At 39.8% G+C, this 19,190-nt stretch overlaps 2 protein-coding genes and 1 long non-coding RNA gene across 10 annotated transcripts in view; 1 reads left to right on the plus strand and 2 right to left on the minus strand.

The window, feature by feature from the left end:
* KYAT3 (kynurenine aminotransferase 3) overlaps nt 1–12,718 on the minus strand; it is a 57,890-nt gene extending 45,172 nt beyond the window's left edge. Inside the window, exons 1-3 of one of the 5 annotated variants that reach the window (XM_037136519.2) lie at nt 12,632–12,717; nt 10,179–10,244; nt 8,411–8,510 (exon numbers count right to left, since the gene is read on the minus strand). In XM_037136519.2, the coding sequence (XP_036992414.2) occupies nt 8,411–8,509 (99 nt within the window). In that variant the 5' untranslated portion in view covers nt 8,510; nt 10,179–10,244; nt 12,632–12,717. Of the gene's footprint in view, nt 1–8,410; nt 8,511–10,178; nt 10,245–12,329; nt 12,435–12,631 lie in introns of those variants that run through there. The other 4 variants (XM_053655557.1, XM_037136518.2, XM_053655556.1 and 1 more) reach the window with 4 other exon arrangements.
* Nucleotides 12,613–19,190, plus strand: part of LOC119042750 (uncharacterized) — a 67,326-nt gene continuing 60,748 nt past the window's right edge. For both annotated transcript variants that reach the window (XR_008389724.1, XR_008389723.1), the window contains exon 1: nt 12,613–12,702. This is a non-coding gene — a long non-coding RNA (uncharacterized LOC119042750). The remainder of the gene's footprint in view (nt 12,703–19,190) is intronic.
* LOC119042748 (guanylate-binding protein 1) overlaps nt 13,838–19,190 on the minus strand; it is a 132,968-nt gene continuing 127,615 nt past the window's right edge. The window contains exon 12 of one of the 3 annotated variants that reach the window (XM_053655554.1): nt 13,838–14,389. The gene's annotated coding sequence lies outside the window, so the exon portion shown is untranslated. Of the gene's footprint in view, nt 14,393–19,190 lie in introns of all 3 variants that reach the window. The other 2 variants (XM_037136517.2, XM_053655555.1) reach the window with 2 other exon arrangements.

Here is a 19,190-nt window from a genome sequence, read left to right on the forward strand (position 1 = left end):
ACAAGTAATACCCAGGAATGAATTTAACCAAGGATGTAAAAGACCTGTACTTGGAAAATTATAAGATCTTGAAGAGAGAAAATGAATATACAAATAAGTAGAAAAATAAACTATGCCATGGATACAAAGACTTGATATCATTAAAATGTCCATATTACTCAAAGCAATCTATAGATTCAATGTATTTCTATCAAGATACCAATGGTGTATTTCACAGAACTAGAACAAATATTCCAATAATTTATCTGGAACCACAAAAGACCCCAAATAGCCATAGAAATCTTGAGGAAAAAAAGAACAAATTTGAAGGAATCATGCTACCTCATATCAAACTATACTACAAGGCCATTAGTAATCAAAACAGCATGGTACTGGCATAAAGCAGACACATAGATCAATGGAACAGAACAGAGAGCCCAGAAATGAACCCATGTCTTTATGGTCAATTACCATTTAACAAAGGGGGCCAAAACATACAATAGGGTAAGGATAGTCAATTCAATAAATGGGATTGAGGTAATTGAACATATATATATATTAGCTGTCTATGCATGTGCTATGTGACTGAAACTAGACTACCTTCTTATACCACACACAAAAATAAACTCAAAATGGATTATGGACTTAAATGTTAGACTTGAAACCATAAAAACTCTAGGAGAAAACATAGGCAGTAAAATCTCAGACATTTCCTGTAGCCACATACACACACATACACATATGCACATATATATGGCTACATATAATATATATTATGTTATATATAAATGCATATAATATTATATATATACTTTTTTGATATATCTCCTTGGGCAAGGGAAACAAAAGAAAAAATAAACATATAGGACTATGTCAAACTAAAAAGTTTTACACAGCAAAGGAAACTATCAACAAAATGAAAAGACAACCCACTGAATGGGAGAACATATTCACCAATGATACATCTAATAAGGGGTTAATATCCAAAATTTATAAAGACCTTACAAAACTCAACACCAAAAAGACAAACAATCCACTTAAAAAAATGGGCAAAGAACCTGAACATACTTCTTCAAAGAGGACATACAGATGGCCAATACACATGAAAAGATGCTGAACATCACTAATCATCAGAGAGAAGCAAATTAAAACCACAATAAGGTATCACCTCACACCTGCCAGAATGGCTACCATCAATAAATCAACAAACAAGTGCTGGAGAGGATGTGGAGAAAAGGGAACCCTAGTGCGCTGTTGGTGAGAATGCAGACTGGTGTAGCCACTGTGGAAAAGAGCATGGAGTTTCTTCGAAAAAGTAAAAAATGAAACTGCCTTATGACCCAGTAAATCCACTTCTGGGACTATATTTGAAGAAGCCCAAAACAGTGATTTGAAAGAATATGTGCACCTCTATGTTTCACTGCAGTGTTATTACAATAGCCAAGATTTGGAAGCAGCCCAAATGCTCATCATATATGAGTGGGTAAAAAAGCTGTGGTACATTTATACAATGGAATACTACTCAGCCATAAAAGAGGAAAAGTAACCTTTTGTGACACCATAGATGGTCCTGGAGGGTACTATGCTAAGTGAAATAAGCCAGACAGAGAGAGACAAATATGATATGATGTCACTTATATGTGGAATCTAATAAAAAATAAACTAATGACAACAAAAAAAATAGAAACAGACTCATAGATAAAGAGAACAGACTGACAGCTGTCAGAAGAGATGGGGCTGGAAGGCTGGGTAAATAAGGCGATGGGATTAAGCAAAAACAAAAAAGAAAAGAAAAAACACAGTTTACAGTATGGTGATGATCAGAGGGAAAGGGGGGTGGGGGATGTAGGAAAGGGCAAAGGGGGAGATAATGGTGATGGAAGGACACTTGGGGTGGTGAACACACTATACAATATACAGACGATAACTACAGAATGGTACATTGGAAACCTATTTAATTTTATTAATCAATGTTACCCCAGTAAATTCAAAATAAAGTAAAAATGAAATAAAATTAAATTAAAAGCTGCCAGGGTAATTTCTTATAAAAACTGAAGACACTTTTAAATACAATCCAGCAATCACTCTCCTTGGTATTTTACCCAAAGGGGTGGAAAGATCAAGTTCATATAAAATCCCACCCACAAATGTTTATAGCAGCTTCATTCATAAACGCCAAAACTTGGAAGCAACCAAGATATCCTTTAGTAGGTTGATGGGTAAATAAAACGTGCAACATCCAGACAAGGAATGCCATTTGTGCTAAAAAGAAATAAACTACCAAGCAAAAAACATACCTAGAGAAATCTTAAAGGCAAAATCATGGAGATAGTAAAAAGATCAGTGGTTTCAAGGGCTTGGGGATGGGAAGGAGAAATAAACAAGCAGAAGACAGGATATTTTAGGGCACAGAACGTATTTTTGTATGATACTATAAAGATAGATTCATGACATTGTACACTTGTCAAAACCCATGCAATGTATAATACCAAGTGTGAATTCTACTGTTAATTATGGGTTAGGTGACAAGAATGTCAATGGGGACAATGTCTAGGGGACAATGTAGCTTCATTGACTGTACCACTGGTGGCAGATACTGGTAATGGGGGAGGCTATGCATGTTAGGATTCAGCGGGGTATACAAGAACTCTGTAGCTTCTACTCGATTTTGCTCTGAACCTAAATGCTTTAAAAATGGTCTCATAAATGTAAAAAACAAACTAACTAAGAGTAGCCAGGGTATCCTGAAATCATGTGTTCTTTCTCCATTTGGACAAAATGCTCCTCAAGCAAACTGTCCAAATAGAATGCTCTAAGATTTTGGATGTTTTCCAAGGTAGGAAAATACATTTAAAAAAAGACAAATTAAACTCAATGTTTCTGTAAAGGTGGAAGAACTGAAAACTGATGTGGAAATGAAAAATAGGGGCAGTTGACTTAAGACACACAAGGGGAACCCCCAATTATGATGAACTCAAAGGCACGCACATTTAACTGGGACTTTTAAGCAACAAATACTTAGGTGTTTTATTTTATAGTTACTTGTGCTTGATATGTTGTAGCTCTTTGATATTTGTTGACTAAGCAAGTAAGTGAAAGTGCAAGAATTTAGATTCCCTCAAAGCAATAATATATTGTAGAAAAAGTTGTGCTTGAATGGAAAATACGCAGGGGACGTAGTACAGCCTCACAGATCTGATTTCAGTAGGGCTAGAATTGGGCTTTGAGATATTCTGCATCTTGTAAACTGAAGGTAATACAGGTAGGCATGCAAACTCTGGTCCAAGAGTTTTGACTGACCTCCCTCTAATCTGCAGAAAACTGGTTTTGACTTCATTTGCATTGTAATTCCTTTTCTACATAAAAATTTGTGCTTTTGACTTTTCCTTAAAACTGGTTATAACTTCTACTTCATTCTCTCTCATTACCTGAAGAAAAGTCTTTTAGTACATGTTCATTTTTCTACTTGTATGAGTCATGATTTTGCCTTTTTCTGAAAATTGCCTTTCAACAATACCTTTAGACAAACAAGCTAGCAGGAAATGAGGGTTTCTCATTTCCAGCCGACAGAGCAGGTGAGTACATAGCTGGAGTACCAGGGAGCTAAGTGAGAGAAGGCAGCATTTGCCACCCCCCAAATGCCTTTGGGGTATTGATTCAGGTTATTTGTAAGAAAAGAAAGACTTAGGAAAAAGCTTTCACTTTCTCTCAAACTGCCTAAAACCATTTAGATAGAGGACCTCCTCCAAGAAGGGAGATAACAGTTTTAAAAACTATAATTTAAATATAAAGTAAATGTGATAGATAGGGAGGGACCTAGCAAGGCTTTGATAAAATCCTCTCTATATCCCACTGTTAAAGACAACCTAGCAAACATTTATTTAGCAAACATTTGTTTTTCCATCTCCATGTGACAGTCAGGTTAAACCCATCAGGGCAATTCATGGAAACATGGACTTGAGACTGAGCCAAGGTAGTGTCTGCTGGGCACTCACTGCCAGAAGAGTCGGAAAGCTAGATCTGGAGGAAGCCTGGGCACAGCTCCTCACAGCCCTGCCCAGCTCTGGGCCCTGTAATATACGCCTGTGTTCTAATAAAAATCTCTAAGGTTGTTTAATGTAAAGAGCTTTCAAGCCAGATCAATCTTAGTTCAAAATTTAAACATCAAAGCTGTATTAACTATGTGATACTAGGTTGGTTGTTGTTACTGGTGAAATGAAGAGAGCGTTGTCTCCTCGAAGGAAAGAATTCAGTCAAGAGACAAACTACAGTGAAATAATCAAGGATTTATTGGCAGTGTGGAAGTACACTCAGGAGGGCGTGAGTGGGCCCCTCAGGAGAGTGAGAGGGCCCCAATCGATTACAGAGCTCAGATATTTATGGGCTTTTTCTTCCTGAACTTCTTCGCTCCTGTCTCTTTAGCTCCCCCATCTAGCTTAGCTGTCTACACGTGTGCTATGTGACTGAAACCAGTGACCTATAAGGCTGAACAGTGTCCTAAGATTGAATCAGAGATCTGGTGACCACAAGCTCAAGTGTGGCTAAGCCTGTTTCAGCTTAACCCTATGGAGGTCGAGGTCAAAAACTTAACAGCATAGGTCAAATATCACACACCCTACTGAAACGTGTCATGCTCAAATTGATGGCTTAAACATTATGGGTTAACATTAGTCACCTACAAATGCACAGCTAGTCATGACCTTGCACCTATGCACCCAATATGTGTAACAATACTTAAAAGAATTGCCTTAGGACTTGTAGACATGCAGGAATGCACAAGGATAATCTACCCCCTTTCCCTTCCTTTGCCTGCCCCAACTCATGCCTAACTAGCTACCCATCCTAATAACCTGACTTCTCTAAAACTCAGTTTCCTCATTTGTTAAAAAAGAAAATGAATACCTACCCCGTGCAATTGCTATGATGACTAAATGAGTTAAATCCACAGTGGAAAAGCAAAGTTCTTGGTATATACCATATGGTGCCCACTCAGAAGGTAGAAAAGATTCTCTTAGACGTAAGTAGGACAAGGAACTTTATATCACAGAGAGTAAGACAATTGTTGCATATAAACTAGATGTACAATAGATAATGACTTAATATCAAAAAAGAGGGCTTCCCCTTTCTTTGGGGAAGAAAAGGCTGAAGAAGGGAAAGTTTTTATCTTAGTTACTATAAAAACAGTTTTTTGTGCTTCTCTGGTGGGCATGTAAATTTTAGAAGGCTTAAAAAATAGACTTTTTAAGAGCAGTTTTAGGTTTGTAGCAAAACTGAGTGCAAAGTACAGAGAGTTCCCACATGCTCCCGGCACCCACATATGCACAACCTCCTTCATCAACAACAGTCCCCATCACAGTGGTGCATTTGTTACAACTGAGAGCCAACACGGACGGACACCTCATCAGATGTCTGAGATTCACATTAGGTTTCATCCCTGGCGTGTTACATACATCCACCCTTAGAGCACACAGAATAGTTTCCCTGAGAAGTCCCACTTAGGAAGGCTGTTTTGAAGGTAAGTAGATAATAGGTTATTAATGGACTACAGATTGCAAGCTGAATGAATGTCTAAGCCTTAAATGAAGACTGGTCTAACAAAGGGTGACACTACTAGGCAGTAGGAATTGGTGTTCTTCTCATGATCAATTATTTCCTCCCTCCTTCATTCTTACCTCCCATCCACCCACCCACCCACCCACTCATCCAGCTTTCTCTCTCATCAACCAGTTTAGTTCTTTGGTTTTCCAGCACCAGAGGATAATATAATCTTTCAAGTTTCTATGCCTTTAAGATCTAGGTGCTAAAACAGAGGATAGTGATTTTCATCCTGGGTTCATCTTGGTTCTTTTCTTGCTGTATAACTGTAATGCTTTTCCTTAAGATTCAAAATATGATTTAAAATTACAAAAACAAAACAAATGTTTTTGGGGAAAAAAAGCAAATGATCCAGATAAAGTACGGTCCATTGCTCTTTACATTTCCTTCCTCTGAGGTAACCTATATATCAAGTTTTTATTGATACCAATGATGGTGTGGAGGATTTTCTTGTGAAACCAGGTTCATAGTAAGCAGTCAGGCTGGTTCTAGTAAGACTTACTTAGTTTTCGATTTAGACTTATCACGACTGCAAGGCGTGCATCACCCTGGCAACCAGGGCCACGCCTGCAGGTGCCCAAAGGATTCTGGGGGCCCCAGGAGGGGTGGGGCACGGAGCACAGAACGTGCAGTTGCTGGAGGGGATGGGGAAAGTCTCAGCCCTAAGGCGTGCAGGTGAGGAGTCTGAGAATGTGGTGGTGGAGCGATAAGAGAGTGCAGGCGTTCCAGCTGGCGCCAGACCGAGGCCCGGGGCGCTGCACGTCGTCTGCGAGTGGCTGCTGAGGGGAGAGCCTGGCGGGGAACTGGCCTTGGGCGCACATTCCCCGGGCGTCAGAAGCCGGGCCTGGAGGAGGTAGGCGGGGAGGGGAAGAGGCTCGGGCGCAGGCCTGCGCCGAGCTGTCAGCTGCTGCGGGCGCAGCCTCGGTGGACCTGTCAGCGATGGGAGGAAGAGGAATGTGATTGTTTAAAAAACGGTTCCTTTCTTTTTGGGCCTTGCTTTTAAAACTATATAGTTTCAACATCTTCGTTTTTGCGCAGATTTCTGTTCTTGTGTTATTTTCAGCTCTTGAATCTATGTAGTAGTAGTAATAACAAATATTTAAACAGCTATTTTTGCCAGATATTTTGCTAATTAAATAAAAGGTTCCCTTTTCCAATGAACTCTGCCTCCAGAGTTTTTGCCCGTTGGCGGGGAGCCTCAGACCCCTGCTGGTTGGGTGCAGTAACTAACACTACAGCGCCACAGGGCTGATCAGTCCGCGCTCTCCTGTGTCCAAGAGCAGGAAGAACACATTTATCTGTGTGGCCATTTTAACTGAAAAGGCCCTGACGAAATGTAGGGACCTTTCTGATGTGATTGTTAAAGATGGAAAGCGTTGAATTCTATCCCAGAGAATCTGTAAATATCAATAAAAGTATTGTCAGTCGTTGTTACCCGGGATATACATTAGAATCACCTGGATAATTTTTTCAATATACACTTCAGACTTACAGAACAAGATTCTCTCAGGATGGGTCCTGGGCATGGACATTCTAACTGAGCTTGACAGATAAATAATAATTCTGCACACACAGCCTTTATTTAATCCTGTGCTTTTTATCTGATCGCCCTGAGTGATCATCCCCACTCTGTTGGCAACTAAGGTATCATGGTGCTAACAAAGATGAGAGCTAGAACCCAAACATTTGTGAGGTAGAAATAGTATTTACAAACTGAGGGAGAAGTCCATGGTTCCTATGAAAATTTCAAACTTACATAAAAGTCGAGAGATTACTACTAGCTCGAACAATATAAAACTGCCAGTATTCACCCAGTTTTGACCCACAGAATGACAATTTCATGATTCATCATAATCTAAAACACTCATATACATATTATCCAGATTCAGTAATTATCAAGATTTTGCCTTACTGGCTTCGTCTTTCCTTTTTTTTTTCTTTTTACTTTTTATTGCTGAGTAATTTTAAAGGAAGTCCTAGACCTTAGGTCATTTTACTCATATATACTTGGCATATAGCCCTAAAAAAATAAGTTTCTTATACAACTTCATTGTGATTATCACACCTAATTAACAATGATTCCTGTGTATCCTCTAATACCCAATACACATTCATACTTCTCTGATTGTCTTTAACAATATCTTTTTACATTTTGACTGATTGAACTGAATTACTAAACAAGGTGAACACATTGTTTTGCTGGTTGTGGTTCTTAAGCCTCTTTTATTCCAAACCAGTCCTTCCAAAACACCCCTCTTTTATCTCATGCCACTGACTTGAAGAAACTGGGTCATTTATTTACCCTGGGTTATGATAGCCATGGTGCTAACAATGAGATTTGTGTGCTCTTCCCTGATGTTATATAATCTGGACCCCAATCTGCCGTATTTCCTGTGATCTTGAAGTCACTGGATCTGTACTTATAGGCAGTATATTGTTTCTTGAGTATACAGAGCCTATCCTTTAGTGTGCCAAAGCTAGAGCCAGGTGAGTGTCTTGATTATGACACAAGCTGTGTGACCTTGGGTAAGTTACCAAACTTATCTAAGCCTCCGCTTTTTCATTTATAAGATAGGAATGTAACAATAACTTGAAGAGTTCTGTAAAGATAAAATGAGATACTGAATACATAATGTCCAATATTATGCCTGATACAGAGACAGGCAAGCAGTTGCTCAGTGAATGTCAGTTCTCACCAGTGACAAGCAGTGACTTTAGTTTATATAATGGAAATACTCCTTCCAATAAAATGTTTATAAAGTATCTGAAAAGTTGTACTCTTTTGATATCACAGAATATGTACAATAACTAATCTGTAAGATTAAGCAATACCTACAGCAGAAGTGGAGAGTCTGAAGATTTTTGGAGAATAAATCATCTTCAGGAGTTTAGCTCTACTGCCAAGGGAGCAGAGTCCCCTCTGGGCCAAAAACATGCTACAGAATAAAAGAAAAACTGTTAAAGAGAGTGCTGTTTACATTGCTATCAGACAGTTAAGTTAACTGATAGACCATAAGTTTATATCAAATATATATATAAAGTTTTGATAGTTTTTTCTCTATGATATAATTTCTTCTCACTGGAATCACTCTAATCATTCTAATAAAACCCTCTTACACAAATTTATGCATGTTATTTTAAACTAGACATCTGCAAGGAGACTGAATTAAAAATACAGGGCTCCAACTTAGTCAAGAGCATTAAGTAAAACTTCCATTTCTAGTAGCTATAAAATCCAGAATATTTCAGTCTAAAACCTACTCAGACTTGTCTGGATAAGTTACTAATAAAAGCACAATGTGTAACAGTAAAGTTATTAAAAACGTTATTTAGAAGGGACCATATCTGGTCCCTGATAAATATAAATATATGAATGATTCTTAGGTTATTTTCTCAGATGGTACTTCCCTCAACAATTCCATAACCAGCAGGTCATTTCAGGAGTTTCCATACATAATCAGCATGCATTCTAAGTTACTTCTATACCTGTCAGGACATCATTATCAATTATGGGGAGGGAGATCAAAGCAAAATGAAATTCTATTATACTGCCATTTAGAAGTGGGAGGAAACTCAGCTTTCTAAAGACATTAAGCCAAAGAGACAATTCTCATGAGGTCTGAATCAGGATGGCATTTGCTCTATCTCTGATCAAATTTTTATAAAAAGAGACTCTAAGAATTCAAAAGAACACTGAAGCTACCAAATGTTAAGGCTACAGAAAGCTTTAGATGTAAAAAAATAATATACTGGATGTTTCTTAAAAGGAGGACTACAAAATCCTGACTGTTGTGTGATTAAAATCTCATCTTAAATAGGCATCTCTTAGCCATTCTATATCACATCAGACTATTTTAATTCTCTGCACTTTTTTGTGTTTGTGTGGCTGGCCGCTCATTCACAAATTTATAATAGTATAGTTCACTACTGTATTCTCTGGTATATAGTAGGTATTTGATAAATAAAAGTATTAAATGACTGAATGAATACATAAAATCACATTATAAATTAATAATTTAAATGGATATTTATATGTCCTGTTACAAAATAATGATTCTTTTTGCAAAGTATATAATTATCCCTTGTGTGTTATGCCTTTCAAGTCAATGATCAGGTTTTTTTATATCAAGATATGCTGCCCTGGCTGGTGTGGCTCAGTGGATGGAGTGCCTACTATTGAGTGCCGGCCTGAGAACCAAAGGATTTGCCCAGTTTGATTCCCAGTGTAGGGCACACATTTCGGTTGTGGGCCAGGTCCCCAGTAGGGGGCGCATGCGAGGCAACCACATATTAATATATCTCTCCCTTTACCTCTCTAAAAAATAAATAAAATCTTTAAAAAAAACCCATGCCTATTCTTGTGTCACTAATAGTTCTGATCAACAGTAAAATATTAACTGGGTTAGGCAGTAGAGTTTTACAAAAACATCAAACAACAGGAGCAATCTTCATTCAGTATCATGGAGTTATTTGATTTAGGACATTTTTTTTTCCCAGCAAATAAACATCCAGTTATTTAAATTCAGCCTAATTTCTTTGGTATTAAGCAAAGTATAAGCAAAATGTTTTCTTGCAAGTAGACAGATAAGAGAAACCTCTTTTACCTTCTTGAGATAAAACTGGGGGAAAGCAGGACTAGAAATCAGGATAGCTGGCTTCTAATCCTTAGTCTATTAAAAACAAAAGGGTGGGGGTCTACTGTTAGACAGTCACTGACTCTTGTTGAGCCTCCGTTTCCCCATATTTCAAAACAGATGAATAAACAAATACTTGGTTTGAAGGTAACCTCAGAAGGTGAGTCCCTGGCTGATCGTGCCTGACTGAGCTCAGATTGCAGCTCTTGGGAGATTTCACCCCAAGTGGTGAGCCCTGCCCTCTGGCGGCAAGGCCTCAGTACTGCTAGTCAAGCCATGTCTCCTTCCAGAAACACCATGTTCCTTTAGGTCTCCTTCCAGAAACACCATGTTCCTTTAGCTCTTGGCATAGGATCACCTTTCATTTTCCTCCTACCTGTCCCCAACCTATGAAATGATGGAATTCCTCAATATACAGATCTGGGCTCTCTTCTCACTAGGTAATCTCATTGTGGAAGGAATTGTGAGGATGATGGGTGAAAAAATGGTTCCAAAATTTAAGCAGGCTGACACAGATTCAGAACCTCTGAAGCTATTTTTCCTCTGAACTTTAAATAAACACATTTTAAGCAGCACTTTTCTAATGCAATTATCATTCCATATGTATGCTAAATAATGAATGAATGAATAAGTTTGGATGGCCTTGAAAAGGGGAAAATAGGCATACAGCTTTAAGTCTAAACAATATTTTCACTGTATTTTTTCTAGTTTTCTCCTTTGAAAACAATGTTCTGTAAAGAAAACCAGGCAATTGTGAATCAGGGTGATCTAGAAAACCTAAATATGACATATTACACGTAAGTTAAACTCCATATTCAAATATGCATGGCCAATAGAAAGTTTAACTATTATCATTGGAGTAAATTGTTTAAAATGAAGATATATCGCCCTGGCCAGTGTTGCTCAGTGGATTGAGCACAGACCTTCGAACCAGAGGATCAAGGTTCAATTCCCAGTCAGGGCACATGCCTCGGTTGCAGGCCAGTTCCCTGCAGGCCAGTTCCCAGCAGGGGGTGCACAAAAGGCAACCATACATTGATGTTTCTCTCCCTCTCTCCTTCCCTTCCCCTCTAAAGATAAATAAATAAAATCTTTAAAAAAATAAAATAAAATGAAGATATAGAAAGTATGTGTGGCAGATTTAGGGGTCACCTAAGGCTGAGAAGGTTGGTAAATTTTGGGGGGCAGAATTAAGAGCTAAAATGTAAGCAGGGTAGTCAAAATGAATTGTGAAAAGATGAAAGCTCTGAACTTAGATCCAAATGATCAACTTACAACCACTCTGTATATGGGAATGAGAGGTAGAAAGAGATTTAGTTAATTTGACAAGAACATTCAGGTTAAATGCAAGCTCAAGAAAGATTTGATGTGAGGTGACTGCAAAAAAGGCTTGTGCTAAAAGTCTGACCAAAGGAAAGATCATGTGCATGTCATGCTCTGCCTGTTAGTCCACTGCTAGAACGTTTATAAAGTGCAGTGACACAAAAGAGGGCATGTAGGAGGTGAACAAGGTGCAATGGGAACAAGACTCAAAGTCACGTCATTGGAACAAGAGTAGAAAATATTAACTATATTTAGGTGGCACAATACTTAGGAAGATGTGACCCTGAGATTGCTGAACAGGCTGTTCCGTGAAAATGGGGTTCGTGTAATTATAAATTCTTAAGGCAAGAATTTATAGTTGGCCGGTGTGAGTAGTGAGAATTGTTTTTAGCACAACTTGAGATAAAACTTTCTAATGGCTGATCTGCACCATTGGTGCCTGGTGTGGACGTGAGCAAGCAGTCTCAGTTCTTGCTTCAGGTAGTAGGCAGGGGAGCCTAAATGACCCAGGGGTGGAGGAATGGTTTTGTACTGGGTGCAGGGCTCCCCCTTCCAGTGTTGCTCAGACTCCAAAAGAGAGACTGGACTGCTTTTCTCTTTTACTAAAAACTTCAGATTCACTTAAATGACAGGTTAACAGCCTTTGTTTTCATTATATTAAAAATACCGGTTATGGATAAACCATATCCATATGGTTTGGCATATCGGTGTTATCCATGCCACGCTATTTTCAGAATAGCCAAACTGCAAAATCAACAGCAAAAAGGGCAATCGATAACCGGGGTTCAAAGCCCTTACCCAAGAAGGCCAGTCATTTTAGTGCCGTCCCTTTTCGAGAGAAAACTCCGTTAATTCCAGCGCAGTCAGTCCCTCTGCAGCCTCCCCTGAGGTCCGCCAGGGACGGGATCTGGAACCCGGGCCCGCGCGCGCTGCTGAGCGCTTCCGGCGCAGGAGTGAGAGTCCGATTCCCTAAAGAAATCCGGACTGGCTCTTCCTTCCTGCCTCCGGCGCGCGACGCCCTCCTTCCCTGCCTGGCGCAGGGCACAGCGCGCCTGGACACTAGCTTTGCTGCTTACCGGAATTTCTCGTGTCCCACTTACCTCCTTCGGGCGACAACCCTGCTTCTAGAACTAGATCCACCAGGGATCCAGGGCCTGGAAGACTGGACAGGGTAGGTAGAGGTGCTGGGCGGATTTAGGTCCACGTGATTAAGGAGAGTCACACTGAAGGGGTGGGGCGGGGCTTATATGTGGCCCGGGATTGGGCACAAAATTTTGACTCAGGGCACTGATTGGTTGTGTGTGACTGATTGGGCTGGGTTATTCGCGGAGGATTGATTGGGAAGAAAGGCGAGCTCCGAGGCCCTCGGCTTTAGGCGAGTGGAGGATTGTAGTTAGAATGATGTTGGAAGCTGCGGGGGAGAGGGCAAGGCAAAAGGGAGTGCAAAAAGTTGCATTTATCACCCGTGATAAGGATGAAGAAAAAAAGGCAGAAATGAGTTGATCAGAGAACTGGGAATAAAAGGAGGGTGTGAGACTTTGGCCAACTTACATAACACTTTAAAATGAAGAATGCAAATCATCTAAGAGGAAAGGAATGCGGTGATTACTCCTTTGGGGAAGGCGGTGTTATCGGAAGGAGAGCTTCTGTTAAGAACGGAGTTTTCATCATCGCAAAGGATAATAGTTCTGATTATCATGCTAAGTGAAATAAGCCAGTCAGAGAAAGACAAATACCATATGATCTCACTTATATATGGAATCTAATGAACCAAATAAACGGTTGAACCAAATAAAATCAGAGGCATGGATATGTGGAACAGACTGACAGATCTCAGAGGGGAAAGCGGGGTGAGGACTCCAAGAGATTAGCCAAAGAACATATGTGCATATATACATAGCCCATGGACACAGACAACCATGTGGTGAAGGCCAGCCAGGGGGAGGGGGCGGCTGGAGAGGGACAGAGGAAGGGGAAATGGGGGAACATCTGCAATAGTGTAAACAATGAAAAATTTCATAATTACATTTTCTTCCCCTCCTATTTTAAGAAGTTGAGAGGGTAGGTCGTGTGGACCTGGCAGTAGTGTTGTTTTTCAGGCCTGGAGGAAAGAATAAAGATCATCTTTGGTTGAAGAAATATACTGTTCACCTAGCTTAAAGGAGGTTCAGAAGATGGTAAGGTGAATGGAGAAATCATTGTGTACATTACATAATCTACTTCTAGATTTTGAGTTGTTATGAGAGGCATTCATTAGTCAATAATCTCTAGACAAAAAAACCACCAGGAACACACCTGTAGTCAGAAAGTTGGGTTTATTTGTACTTGCAATGAGGGAGAACGCACACCTTGGGCAAATGTGGGTCATTTTAATGACGGTATTAGAAGGACTTAAAGGATTTGGGTGATTCGGGGGGTGGGATTCAAGGAAACAAAGATTCAGTCTGTTTTGGGTGCTGTCAGGATGTGGGGTACTTGTAAGATTGGGTATCATAATACAGCTTATGAGGAAGAAGGAGGGAGAATTGCAAGACGAAATCTGTAATTGGTAAAAAAGCAACAGTTTTACTATCTGGGAGAGGAGGAAGTTTGGTATTTTTGCAGTTGCAGAGTGACCTTGTTTTTATCTGTGTTTAGGCGAGATTATGAAGTGATCTTGTCTGTTGTCTCACTCCATCAGGATCACAGGGTGACTTTGTCCGATGCAGGGATCGTGTGAGGTTATGTTTTACAGGGACACGCCATAGCTAGTTTCTAACAACACCAGCCATAAGGGTGCCATTCAGTTCCCAATGCCAGCTGCTACTTTTCTTTTTCTTACATTGAACAAATATGACTTGAGTAGACAGGTGCTGAGGCTTCTGGGGAAAAACGAGGCAGAGAAAGTGTGTCTTAAACCTTCCAGGAGGAGAAACAATAGAGATACAAACTGACTTCAGAAGATGATACGTACTTTAAAGAAGCAATGGTGGGTAAAAACAGCAGGTAGTTTGTATAGAATGATCTGAAAAGGCTTATTACTTTTTTTTTTTTTTTTTTGAGGAGCTGACATTAAAACCCAGAACTGAATGATGAGGAATCTGGAAAGAATGATTCTGGAAATGAAAACAGCAGCTGAAAAGGCCCTTAAATCAGAGCAAACTTTGGCATGTTTAAGGAATAACAGAGACCAGTGTGTCTAAAACAGTGATGCAGGGGGTAAGTGCTTCCAGATTAGGGTGGAGAGGATGGCAGGGCCAGATGTTGCAGAGTCTTGCAGATCACAAGAGTTTGGATTTTATTCTGAAGCAGCCATTGGAAAATCTTAGGCAGAGGAATAATGGAATCTTAATTCAACTTAAAAACAATAGTCTAGCTGCCTCGGAGGTGAGATTTGTGGGTTGGCAAGAGTAGGAGTAAGAAGACCTGTTAGGAGTTTTTTAGAGTGAGAGATGAGGTTGGTGACTCGGGTGCTGACAGTGGAGGGAAAGAGGGCTAAAGATCTCAACATTCTTTATGGTGACATGCACTTATTTCCTTGATTTCAGCACTTCCCCTCTGCTATCAACTGTACCTGGTGTCAACTGAAAAATAATAATTGACCAGGTGTTTTGTCGCCAAAAGACTGATTCTGGAAAAAGAGAGGGTTGCAACCCATTGGCCTGAATGCCAAGATGCAGGGTTATTTTTAAAAAAGGAAAGGAAGTTAAAGGCAGAGAAAGTTAGAACCAAAGAGATTTACTAGAAACAGAGTTTTTCCTGTAGGGTTCTCATGTGTGTGGTTCTTCCCGTTACAGGAGTGTGTGAGAACTACCTTAAGTTCTAGGTCTTCCCAGAGACCCCCCCCCCCGACTGATTATGTTTGCTGAGTTCGAGTTTGTCTTTACCACTGGCTTCTCCCAAATTCAGACACTGTTTACCCTCTCCAGAGTCTACCAGCGACCTGCTAATCTGCTGAGGCGAAGATGGGCCTACCGGTGGGGCCACAGCAGACCAGGGGTGGAGACCTGGGGTTATGCTTGTTTCTTAGAAAGGCCTTTAAATGATTCTCCTGGATTTACCCCTGGACCTCTGGAGAGTTCTATGGGGGTAAACTGAATTGGCAAAACTTGTTGGCTTTCTTCATGACTGGTCTAGGATTCAGCTTGTTTAAATCTGCTGTCAAGTATCACCTGCCCATTTGCTTTAGAAGTTCTATAATTTTGTTGCCACTGTCATTTTTGCTTAGTTTTTGTTCTCACGGGGCTTAAAAGAATCTCCTTACTGTTATACTAGTGGGTCTTAAGTAGAGAGAGAATGTAAATATGTTTAATTTACCATCTCTTGTTGTTACTGGTTTACATACATGTTCATTAAATGACGGATTGACCAAATGCTGGGCATCTGCATGATTTGTTCATGTGCTAAGCCTTGTGTTATTTTTATACTCATGTTGGTGTTTAATGGGAAATATAAGTGACTCCCTAGAATTAATAGCTAATAAGTGTGTTTCCCTTATATCTTCTCCTGATTTCTGTTCTGAATAAAAACAAAATACTATCTCTTTATCAGTAAGATAAAAGGCTTTATCTTACAGGTAGATGAAACATTTTCCATTACATCATATAAAATACTAAAAATACTCTGAAATACAGCAGAGGGAGGACAGTATAGGATAGTGGGTAAGCCAAACCATCTGGGTCAGATCCGAACTCTGCAGTTTTCTAGCTGAGTGACTTTGTGCCAGCCACTTCATTTATCTGTGCTTCCATTTCCTCATCTGTAAAATGTGGGTACTAGAACCTTACTTATTCTGCTATTAGTTGATTTCACAGACCTGGAAAAACTTAGAGGTGTACTTGCTTCTTAGTAAGTGCTATAAAGTTGTTTTTTAAGAAAAAGAGAATCTTAAGGAGGGGGGCTGGTTATTCTCCAATATTCAGTTTTCTCTTGTCCAATAATAATAGAACCTCCAAACTTCATCAGAGTACATGGGCATTTGGAAAGAAGACTACGTTTCCAGCCTCTCTTGTAGCTTGGTCGGCCCGAAGATTAAATTCTGCCCCATAGGACACAAGTGGAAGCTGGATATGCTGCATGCAGGGAATGTGTTAAAGGGGTAGAGTACGTCTTTATCAGTTCCTGGGTTTTCTGTGCAGACACAATGGCTGCAGCCGTCTTGGGCCGCGGGAAGAATCTGAAAACTGAGGATGGTAGAGCAGGAGCTTGAGCCCTAACGTCATGGAGTCACCACTCCAGCCCTGGACTGTATTTACACGAGAGGGAAATCAGTTTCTTTTAACTTATTTGTATGTTTTTTTGGATATGTGGTCATGGTATGGCTGTGATAGTTTAGTGACTCTTTTAGTTTGCTTAGCAAAGGCATCCCACTTTACTTTTACAGGCACCTGCCAGGTGACCGTAGACAAGGGACAAGGGAGGAGATGAAGGTGGAAGAAATTGGCAATGCCTCATCCTCTGGAAATGCCTCTCAAGAGGTGGCTGTCACTTCTGGGTACTAAGAATGCAAGAACGCGGCAGGCAGGATGTCTTCCCTTTATATTATAACCCTAGAGCTGTACTAAGAAATACCTGCTCTAGGGAAAAAAGGTGATTCGGTCTGGGTTTTAAATTCCCAAAGCCTTTCCCACCTTACATTCCTGCTATAATTCTCATCACACACACACAAGTTAGCTGTTAACCGTGTGATATGGTGGTTGTGGTAATCATGTTGATCTTGGAAATCATTCCACAATGTATATATGTATAAAATTGATACATATACACTTTAAATATATACAGTTATATTTGTCTAGAGTTATGTCGTTTTCAGCCCCATGTAGCTATTTTAATACATACATATAATACATGTATGTATGTATGTATTATTAAAGTAAATGCTTTCTAGTCAGATACTAATATCTGTACTGCCATTAGTTTAAATATTTAAAAAAAAAAGAAATTGTATATTTACCCACAGAAAGGCTGCTCGGGGTGACTGTATCTATTTATCTTTGTGTCTGCCACCTGTCTGTCTATCCACACGCTCGTTTATATGCTGGATTTATAGCAGTTTAATTTTAGCACAAGTTACTTAAGTCACTTGAAAGAGAAATTTTTCATAGTCTCTGAACAATTTTTAAAAGGAAAATGAATTTTGACGTTACAAATCAAATTGGTAGAAAAAAATTATTCAAAACATCATGTCCGTGTGTAGGATATAATAATAAAAATTGACCTTGTGGAAACTTTGGCAAGTATTGTGTCCTTCAAGACGTGGACTGAGTGTGTGGCTTCTGACTAACGGTATTAGAAAATGTCGCTACATAAGTGTGTGTCACTCTGCTAGAACCTGGTGGGCATTGCTCTGCTGAGGAAGGTGTTAGGTTCCCTTTCTCAGTCTGGCTGTGCCTCTGGAGTTCCTGGTTTGCATTCATGATGGAGCTCTTAAGCTTTTAGAGGCTCCTGCAGGTTCGGTGCAGGTTCTCAGCTCCTGGAGGGTTTTGGTGGGGACTACCCTTTGCTCCTTCAATGTGTCATAGTGTGCAATGCCTTTGGCGCTGCTACTGGTCGGCACGAGGTGCTTTATGTCAGGTAGATCCTCTGAGCAGTGGTAGGAATGTAAATCAACACCAGGTTCTCTAGGTTTGCAAAGAAGGGGTAACGATGAAATCATTTTTGGAGAGGGAAAGGGAGAGTTTTCTACTCTAAATAGTACAGAAATTTAAATAACTAACTATAAATTTCTGTAATGTTCAATAGGATATTAAATAATCAAATGTTTAACTTTCAGGGAGAAGTATCAGGTATGGTACTGGGATGATAAACTTCATGTAAGATGTTCACTCGTATGTTTAAAAATACTTATTTATGGTTTATCATGTGCCCTGAACCCTTCTACCTGTGTCTGTGATGAACAAAATAGGCAATGCTCCTTCCCAGATGGAGCTCAGAGTCTAGTGGGGGAGACAGGCAATGAATAAGAACAAAACTGGGGTGATAAAATGTAGTGATAAAGTACTGCGAAGAGAAATAAAAATATTGGCCACTAGGTGGAGCTCATTGCTCTCTTCATTTCTTTCACTTACCAGTCCACTCTAACAGAGGTGCTGGGAGCATAATACACTATCCAAGTTGTGTTTTGGGGCCAGGTGTTGGATGCTCTCTCTCTTCCAGTCTCCCCGTCTCAACTTAATTTCTTTTCTCCTTTTTTTTTTTTTTTTTTTTTTTTACTAATTGACTGATAAGGGGAATATGGTTAAGACATACTAAGGAGGCCTCTGAGATATCTTGGGGTGAGGGGAGTAGATCAACTCCTTCCTAAATCAGAAATCCTCTCCCCTCAATTTCTTAGGAATTTAGTTTTCTGTACTTATTTGTTTAATCTCTGTATTCACCACAGAATATTTCCTTAAGTGAGGGACTACAACTATGTTCCCACTCCTTGGAAGAGTATGTGGTAGATCCTCAATGAATATTTTTTAAATGAACTATCCTTATAGCCCAAGCAATTAGGCTATAAGGTAGACTCATCTAATTCTCTAGGGACTCTGTTTTGAAGTTAAGTGGGAAAAGATCTCCACAATAAAAACTGGGTAAGTTTGACTGTCTTGTGTTCTACGAAATCCTGTCTGTCAAAGAACTCTCGGTGGGAAGGGTGGGATGTGCCTGTGTTTGTGTGTTTGTGTGTGCACATGTGTA

Source organism: Artibeus jamaicensis, unplaced genomic scaffold (genome assembly GCF_021234435.1).
Source record: "Artibeus jamaicensis isolate MK-2021 breed Jamaican fruit bat unplaced genomic scaffold, CSHL_Jam_final scaffold_1019, whole genome shotgun sequence".
Taxonomy (NCBI): Eukaryota; Metazoa; Chordata; class Mammalia; order Chiroptera; family Phyllostomidae; genus Artibeus; species Artibeus jamaicensis.